The 9,860-nt window shown below is 36.2% G+C and overlaps 1 protein-coding gene across 6 annotated transcripts; it reads left to right on the top strand.

The window, feature by feature from the left end:
- Positions 1–1,513: 1,513 nt before the first annotated feature.
- irf2a (interferon regulatory factor 2a) lies at positions 1,514–9,238 on the top strand (the record flags this gene model as incomplete). Of its 6 annotated transcripts, none has more annotated exons than XM_084107215.1 (10): positions 1,533–1,703; positions 4,183–4,276; positions 5,394–5,493; positions 5,721–5,897; positions 6,056–6,090; positions 6,183–6,294; positions 6,743–6,835; positions 6,978–7,021; positions 8,511–8,573; positions 8,915–9,238. In XM_084107215.1, the coding sequence occupies exons 2-10, from the start codon at positions 4,190–4,192 to the stop codon at positions 9,236–9,238; spliced, it is 1,035 nt and encodes a 344-aa protein (XP_083963341.1). In that variant the 5' UTR covers positions 1,533–1,703; positions 4,183–4,189. The 6 variants fall into 6 exon arrangements, with proteins under 6 accessions (XP_083963339.1, XP_083963341.1, XP_083963337.1 ...); XM_084107211.1 differs by having other exon boundaries at positions 6,668–6,835; XM_084107214.1 differs by lacking the exon at positions 1,533–1,703 and adding an exon at positions 2,100–2,337.
- Between the last annotated feature and the right edge of the window lie 622 nt (positions 9,239–9,860).

Below are 9,860 nucleotides of genomic sequence, written 5' to 3'. Positions count from 1 at the left end.
GCATGTTGGTCAAGCTCCAGCACTTTTTATGTTATTGTATGATCAAACCACAATAGCTGTCATGTTCATAGTGATTATGAAATGTAGATTTTCAGAAAGATGTTTAGTCCCTTTCACAATACATTTAGTTAATTGGAAAAGTCTTTAATGAAATAACAGCAAAATATTTGTTTGCCTATATATAAAAAATAAAAAAAATGTTATAGATTTGCACTTTCTTTTCTAAATAATATCTAACAACAAATATATCTGGTTGGTAAAACTTTCACACAGTACTAACTGGCCTCATTTATTTATAAAGAAATTACACAAAAGGTTTTGCTAAATTGTTAAAATAATTAGCTTATTTTCATAAAAGATTGAGATGACGGTAGACAACATGACAGGTGGACAACAAAATGGCATGGTGGACAAAGGCTTTAATGGATGAAGAGAAACAACAGGAATAACAAGAAACCATTAAGCAATATACACTATGATGATACTCTAAATATGAAACTAAAACCACTCGATTCATCAAAAAACGTGGATTCATTTCAGTAATGAAACCCCGCTGTGTGTTGCTCGGAGACGCACACCATTGGATGTTGTCAAGCTTAACATGTCCACCCAGTCATAGTGAAATATTAATTAATATAAAAACTTTTCAGAAATTAAAAATATAGGCTATATTTCAAACAATACACAGTCAGCTTCAGCAATTAATGTTGAATGCAGCATTTTTTTCTAAAGTTAGCGTTTAATGAACACATGGTGTAGGCTACCTTCAGTTAGCAAAGTGATTTATTGTTGATGCTGACTGTGTATGGTAAAAAATTTCTATTTTGAATTTCTGAAAAGATTTTATATTAATTAATATTTCACTATATGACAGGGTGGACATGTTAAGCTTGACAACATCTAACTACAAACATAATAGGCTATGATGTATCGTTTTAGAAGTAATTTAAGACACCGTAAGTTTAATAGTTTAGTTTACCTTCATAAAATGAAATCGATGAACACATATATGGAGTCATTACATGAATAACACTGAAAATAATAACAAATAGCCTATGAAATCTCAAATATTAACAACAAAACTGAACAGATGGCTCCTTTTTGCACTCATTCACTATTCATTGATAACACCATTTTTTAATTACAATTGAGTGAAGAAGAGTTGAGTAGTTGAAAAAGTTCTGACCCTATCCTTGCGATAGTTCGCCCAAAACAGAATTTTGTCATCATTTACTCACCCTCATATCGTCCCAAACCTGTATGATTTTCTGTGGAACACAAAAGAAGATATTTTGAAGAATGAAAGGTTACAGTTTTGGTTCCCTTTGATTTCCATATGGACAAAAATGCAATGGAAGTCAATGGGAAGAGTTTATATGGAGAGAGTATGCTCTCCATGCTCTCCATAGGACCAGTTGTCAATATAAAGTCATACAAAGAAATTATACCCATCCCATCCCTGCTCCGACCACACCCTCCTTAACATTGCGCAATTCGCAAATTAAATCAGTCTGTCCAAAACAAGCTGGGACACAGACAGACAGCAGAACACCGCTGAGAAGTTTCACAACACAACTACAGCGAAACCCACCCTCACTCACCCAATGGCTATAAATAACTGTGCTCTTCTAGGATTATGGGGTTAGGACAAGTCCGAAAGAAAATAAGAGTTGACACAAAACCTACAGTTTGCTCAAAATCAAGTAAGTTATACAATTTACATTGTATTTTGTGTGTAACTGGACCATAAATACTCAAATTTTATATTTCGGGAACATTCCAATGCGTTCAACAAATTAAAATGACAAATGCCACTCTTGTTGTTCATACGGTCTGCTTTTAAAGTGGCATTCAATTATTTCAGCATGCATGCTTTACCAAGTTCCACAGTCACAAAATGTTTCGATCATAATTTGTACTTGTTTTACTAATTTTTTAACGCGACTGAACACACGTCCCAACCAGTTGGACCAGTGCGATTTTACTGGCAGTAACGCCAAGCTCCAGCAGGCGGTGTGGCATAATTTAGGAAGCGGAAGTGAAAGTGAAAGGAAACGTACTTTCAAAAGATACGCCGACCAATGAAACGTTTCGTTGTTTCACTTCCGCGGTCTGCTGCTTGATGACGTGTTGAGTCATTCTATCAAACGCGAAAGGCTTCTGGACGAATTCACATGTCGATTAAAAAAACACTAACGTTACATCGCTCTGCTTAAGATGGAGAAAGAAAATCTAGAACAAAACATGGCGATGTTTTCTGCGCAGTTCTAGGACAGGGTTTTATAACACATCTTATCGAGGAATCTCGGAGTAGGCTATCGATTGCCTCTCGTCCAGGTAACGTTAAATACATGGCTTCATAGCAGAACTATTCATTTATTAGTCTGTTTATAAATACATTGATTCTACAAGATTCTCTGTCTGTGCTGGGCTGAAATGAAAGCATGTTTACATTAGTAAACGTCGACATATGTATGTCACATTATGAAAGCAAATTTACGGTTTTAATTGACTCTGACAGATATGATATCGTTTATTCTTCTGTCTTTTATGAAAGGCATTACATATTTGAATGAATACATTAATGGCCTTCTATAGAACGTGTGTGAAAGGTAAGCCATAAAGGTGGAGCACGTTGTGTATATTACGCAGAATGAAGTATCGTTGTAAGAGCACAGATTTGATCATTGGGAGGGTGTGTGTGTGAAGTGGAATTCTCCCTTGTTAGATACTGAGATTTATTTTATTTATTTGTGCAAAGTTGATTGATTACTGTAATTAATTAATAATATTTAACAGAATTCCTTATTTGCATAGAATAATAAACAGATAGGAAGTATTTTGAATTATTTAAGCATCTAGAACCTTTTCAGTTTGTCAGAATTTTGAATTTCAAAGTGCCATGGGAAGTATATCTTCACTTTATATGTTTTTTTCTATTTAAAATGCAAATTTTCTACTCTTAACAAAAATTGTTTTCATTTCATCAGGTTCCTAATGTTTTTTTTCCACACAAAATGTTTGTTTTTTTTCCTTTGTGAGGCAAGGTGTCCAGTATATTTAAAGGGTTAGTTCACCCCAAAATGAAAATTGTCCCATAATTTACTCACCCTCAAGCCATCCTAGGTGTATATGACTTTCTTCTTTCAGCCAAACACAATCAGAGTTGTATAAAAATTATCCTGGCTCTTTCAAGCTTTTTAATGGGAGTGAATGGTGCCTTTTTTTTTTTAAGCCCAAATAAAATGGTAAATGGACTGCATTTATATAGCGCTTTCACAGACCTATGGCCACCAAAGCGCTTTACATTGCCTCACATTCACCCATTCACTCACTCATTCATACACCGACGGCGGTGTCAGCCATGCAAGGCGCCATCCAGCTCGTCGGGAGCAGCTGGGGTTAGGTGTCTTGCTCATGGACACCTCGACACTTGGTCAAGTGGAACCGGGGATTGAACCACCAACCTTTCGGTTTGTAGACAACCTACAACTTCAAATAAAGTGCATCCATCCATCATAAAAGTAATCCATACAGCTCCACGGGGTTAATAAAGGCCTTCTGAAGAGAAACAATGCATTTTTGTTAGAAAAATATCCATAATTATAACTTTATAAACTGTAACCACTAGCTTCCGGTAACATCCGTCCGCTCTTCGAGTTCCGGTGTTGTGCCGAATTTCGACCCCCCTGCCAAATTATTACCCCCCTCATTGAAGTCAGTACCTGATTTCCTAACCCCATCCCTAATCTTAACCCCTCCCCCACAACTAATCCTAAACCTACCAATACTAGGGGGGTAATAATTTGGCAGGGGTCGAAATTCGGCACAACACCGGAACTACACTCGGAAGTTCCAATCGGAAGCCAGTGAATATAGTTTATAAAGTTATAAATATGGATATCTTACTAAAACCTGTCACTTCAGAAGGCCTTTATTAACCCCCTGGAGTCGAATGGATTACTGATGGATGGATGCGCTTTTTTGGGCTTCAAAATCTCAGGAACCGTTCACTCTCATTATAAAGCTTGGAAGAGCAAGGATATTTTTTAATATAACTCTGATTGTGTTTGGCTGAAAGAAGTCACCTAGGATGGATTGAGGGCGAGTAAATTATGGGATACCATTTTTGGGTGAACTAACTCTTTACAACTTCATTCTATTTGTTTCTTTTCTATTCAGAGTCAAGATGCCAGTGGACAGAATGAGAATGCGCCCCTGGTTGGAGCAACAGATTACCAGCGGGGAAATTCAAGGTCTTCTATGGGTCGATGAGGTGAGGGTGGAAATTCAACAAAATTCTATTGTATTCAGTTTAAGAAGAGAATTAAGTTTGAACATGTAATGCTTAACTCATGTGGCACTTTGTGTCTTTGCCAATACATTGTCAAATTCCAAATGCAGACTGTCAGTCAAAATCCGATTTTTGTGCATATCCGATTCGAATTGAATCTGATCATATTTAGCAAGTGTGAACAGCAAAAAAAATCACATGAAATCTGATTTCTTACTAATCCGTTTCAAGCTACATTCATATGTGGTTTGAAATACTATTCAAATCTCATTTCTGGAAATCCATTTCAGTCTGACCTCTCTGTTCGGATTTCGCATAGCTTTTCTCCCTATGTGTCACTTTCTCACCAAGTAAAAACTTCAGACATCGTTGCAGGAACAAGGTTGCGTTGTGTTGTTGTCAATGTTTTAGTCTGACTACGTCAGACTTCGTACTTCCGCTCAATTTCAGTTCGCTTCTGTACTCAGTCTGAGATAGCGACCATTTTCCCCGTTTTCCTCCGGCCTCAAAACAGCCGGCCAATCAACGAACAGAGAGCGGGCTGAGAGCCGTGACGTAGACGCTGATTGTACCGTGGATTAGTAGATTTACTTCACATAATCTGCAAAAGACGTTCACAGCCATGTTAACTCCGTTATTTCGCTCGATGGTTTTGTTTTCGCATCATACATGTGTTTACAGTGGAAGTTAGATGCGGCTGAGCCTGCGCATAACACACGCCATAACCAAACGTCATGTGATTGGCTTACGTGTAACCAATGATTTTAAACTTCAGACAAGAGAGACATCTCCTGTACAGAATAAAGCCACTCATGTGAGCCTCAGTTTTTGACATTGCTTTATTAGTAGTCCAGCGCTGCAGCTACACATTGTCAAAGACAACATTGCAAACCCTTTCTAGTTGTTTTTGGCATAGTCCTATCAATGCCATGGAAAACGAAAGATAGCCATGGGACACACAAATCAGATCTGAACAGTTGCAATACACAGTCACTGATCATTTAGATCAGATTCCAATTGGATACACAAAATAATTGGATTTGGACTGACAGTGTGAACATAGTCTAATAGTACACTATTAAAATGTTTCCATTAACAGGAGAAAAGGATATTTCAGATACCATGGATGCATGCAGCCAGACATGGATGGGATTTGGAAAAGGATGCACCTTTATTTAAGAACTGGGCCATTCACACAGGTAACTGTTGACAGATCTGTTGTCCATTGTCTCTTTTATAAAGAATAAGGCTGACTACTTTAAAGGTGAAATTTGTCATTTCCACTATGCATTTGAGTTGATTCTGCATTTGCATACAGCTTTTAATGTATTTCTGCTGGGGTGATCCTTGTGCTGGATCTACTGATTTGTGACTCCATTTTGTTATATGTTATGATTCAGTTATTACCCAATTATGTCTCATACAGGAAAGTATCGTCCAGGCATTGACAAACCAGATCCTAAGACATGGAAGGCAAATTTCCGCTGTGCTTTGAATTCTCTACCAGATATTGAGGAAGTGAAGGATAAAAGCATGAAAAGAGGAAGCAATGCCTTCAGAATGTACAGGATGCTTTCCTCATCCGAAAAAGCAGTAAAGAAGGGTAAGTTTGGTCATTAATATAAATGCTTTGGGGGAAATTTCACCATATATTTTATGCTCATACACTTATCATTGTGTAGAATTACATAATTTTATTTTGGTAAACATTCTTCTGATGATGTTTAAGATCCTCTAAATGCATATTGTCATCTTCTTCAGGGAAGAAAAAGATGGACCTGGAGCAAAGAGCAAAAGTAGGAACTAATAGTACACTTAAACAATAGTGCACACTTCTGACTAAGTATTGCAAATGCAAATGATCTCACACCTATCCTCAATTCTTTAGGTTTTTCAGAAACGGAAAGCTGGCACTCCCAGAAAAATTAAACTTCTAAAAGGACAGAGTGAAGCAGAGTTTAAGATAGAAACTTCACCGGACAGCACTGTGCTATTTGCTGGTAAATAAGTCAAGTCACCTTCATTTATATAGCGCTTTTAACAATATGAATTGTTTCAAAGCAGCTTTACAGTGATAATAGGAAATTACAGTAACAGAGATTGTTTTGGCTTTACAGCAGCTCTAGGATAAAGTTATTGTCCAACAAAAGTGGACATGGATATTTGTTCTACCCTCAGATATCATACTCAGATACATTGGAGAATGCACTTATTTATCTACAGTGTTACCAAAACATATTTGAAATTTTAAGCCATTCTGGCACTAAGGCTCAGAACTAAATTAATTTTTAAATGTGATTTCTGACCACCAAAAGAGTACTCTTTGCCTTCAACAGTAGATCCATTGTTTTATACTTGCTTATTCATCAACAGAGCATGAGAGCTCCCCTGAGCCCATGTCATCTAAGAGGGATATGGCTGTAGCTGAACTACATGATGTGTGTGCAGTTGTTGAGGTGGCAACAGAGAATGAAGAACCTGCGGTTTGCCCCGCTGAAGTGTCTCTGCCTCTCCAGGACTCCCATGTTTCATCCTACAGTGGTAAGGATCTTTCTTGCCTTTATCTTTACTGTCTACTGTGTTGTATTCACCACAGGAGTCATAAATTACTTATTAGGCTACATGTTATTGTTGCCAAAAACACAACTGCACATCATCATGGATTTTATTCTATACTATACAGAGAGTGACACAGAGAGCATTTACAGCGACGAAGACTTGGTACAGGTATGTGTATTTTTAAATACATTATTTTATATTTTTTAATACAATTTAGACACCTGGATCTTTAGAAATTGTGTTTTTTGTGACAGCCAGTTAAGCAAATACACTACCATTCAAAAGTTTGGGGTCATTACTACTACTTTTTTTTTTTTTTATTCAGCAAGGATGCATTTACTTGATCAAAAGTGACAGTTAAGACATTTAATGTTACAAAACAATTCTATTCAAAATATTTTTTTATTTCCTATTTCTATTCATAAAAGAACCCTGAAAAAATGTAGCATGGTTTCTACAAAAATATTAAGGAGCACAAGAGATTTCATTGATAAGAAATGTTTTAAATCAGCATATTGTAATGTTATCTGAAGGATCAAGTGACACTGAAGACTGAAATTCCATGTGTCCCATTTAAATTTTTCTGGATTCTATTTTAAAGGGATAGTTCACCCAAAAATGAAAATTTCATTAAGTAACTCCCCCCTTATGTCGTTCCAAACTCTTTAAGACTTTCGTTCATCTTCGAAACACAATTGAAGATTTTTTTTTGGATGAAATCCGAGAGCTTTCTGTCCCTCCATTGACAACTATACAACTGACACTTTGATGCTTCAAAAAGTTCATAAAGAGATTGTAAAACTAATCCATATGAATTGAGCGGTTAAGTCCAATTTTTATGAAGAGACTCGATCACTTTATACGATGAACAGATTGAATTTAGGCTTTTATTCACATATAGACATTGTTTAGAGAACTTAAACAGAAGCTCAACCGAACCTGCTTGACGTCAAAAACAAACCTCATTGGTTCTTGCACAAGCTCAAACGTGCTGCGTAATGCGAGAATGAACCTCATTGGTTCACGTCAAGCCAACATGTTTGAGCTTCCGTTTACCATATCTGATGTGTAAGTTGATCAATGTTAATATGTGAATAAAAGCCTAAATTCAATCTGTTCATCGTATAAAGCTATCGTGTCTCTTCAGAAAAGTTTGGACTAAACCGCTCAAGTCATATGGATCACGAACTCTTTATGAACTTTTTGAAGCGCCAAAGTGTCAGTTGTGTAGCTGTCAATGGAAGGACAGAAAGCTCTCAATTTAAAAAAAAAAAAGATCAGATGCTCAAAACTTTAACAATTTAATTCATCTTTTAGAATGTAATCAAATGAAATTTTAACAATTTCTTAAATTTTGTTGACATAGTGCTGCACCACAGAGATTTAGATTCTGTTTAAATTAAAACATGGCTGAAAAAGTGATATTCCTTAAAAACAATGCGGACAACAAGCAGTCTTCATTTTAAGTAGCAGTCTTTTTGCAAGGTAATATTCACAAATACTAAGTCCATAACACGATTTAAGTGTACAGCCCTACTTTTGATTTATTCATCAAAATCTTGTCAAATTATGTGACATTCCACGTTATACAGTAAATTCCAATTTTATGACTGGATTCCGCGATTCTGTTTGCTTTTCTGCACTGCTGAAATCATAGGGCCCTAAGTTTAACACACTGGCAGGGAATGAAATGGTCTTTAGATGGTTCAACTTCAAACCGGTGAGAAAGTTACATTCCATATCTGCTTCTTACTTTGTAACCAAAGCCGCTTCTCAAATGAACAATGACTCTTAGTTATTGTTATTATTTTCATTTTTAATAATATTTCACAGTATTACGGTTTTACTGTTTTTTTTTTGTTTTTTTTTGTTTTTTTATAAATGCAGCTTTGGTGAGCATGAGACAATTTTTATAAAAAAAAAATCATACCCCAAGCTTTTCAACTGAAGTGTACATAGACATACAACAATAGAAACATGACATGTTGTCATTAAGCAACATCAAGTTGTTGTTGTTGTTGTTGTTTTTTTGTTGCTAAGAGTGTTAACTTTCCCTTGCAGCTTCCTCAGGACCTCTCCATAAAAGCTAGAACATCATGTAGTTCTGTGTTAAGGATCCCACCATCAGCTGATTCCTCTCCAAACACATTTTTCACATCAGCGAAAACAAATTTCAGAGTGACCAGCTGCAGAGAGGACTCGCCCCTAATTGCTTATAACACTCCTCCATGGTTTCCCTGCCCGTTTAATTTCCAAAATGTCACAGACGTGCGACCCTCAAGCCCTGCCCAAAAAACAGATCTCACCAGTAGCCCAACTTCTCAAGCCAGTGTGATGGCTAATGCTATGGACCTCTCTGTTGCAAAAAACAAAACACTACAATGAAGACAAATGAAATGCACAACCTGCTGCTTGTTCAGGTGATAAACTTACAACCCATAATCCAATATTCATCAACTGGTCTCAGGTCTTAGACTTGTGTTGATGTTCAGCTTTTAAAACCAAACCGTTTTAAGGTATCTGAATCCGTTAAATATTTTGCAACACACTACCTCATTCTCATAATTGTATTAAATATGTAACTTGTAGAACTACCTCAGATGCAACTCTTGATCACAGAAGTCAGCAGTGTAAGCTAGTAATAAAACAGCATTGGGAGAAGAACTACGTGTAGAACATTAGTATTAATTTCACTTTTGAGTAATTTCATACTTGTGACAGCAGATGTAACAAAACAATCAAAAATGAAATAGCACAATAGAACTGGAGATTTGCATTAATGTTTTTCTACAGGGTACAGCACAATATTGAGATCAGAGTTTTTGAAAGAAACGTTTGAATGATTTTTTTTATTATTTGTTTATGAATGTGGCATGTTTGTCAATTATATAACACAATTATTGAACTGCCTAGAGACCTTTTTTAGTTCTCTCACATGTCAGTGGGACTACACATACTTGAATAGAGACGCTCAACTAATTAAGAGTTGTATATTAACTTTACAAAC

This window comes from Abramis brama (genome assembly GCF_963993115.1).
Source record: "Abramis brama genome assembly, chromosome: 2".
Lineage (NCBI taxonomy): Eukaryota > Metazoa > Chordata > Actinopteri > Cypriniformes > Leuciscidae > Abramis > Abramis brama.
This window is presented reverse-complemented; position numbering and strand designations above follow the sequence as displayed.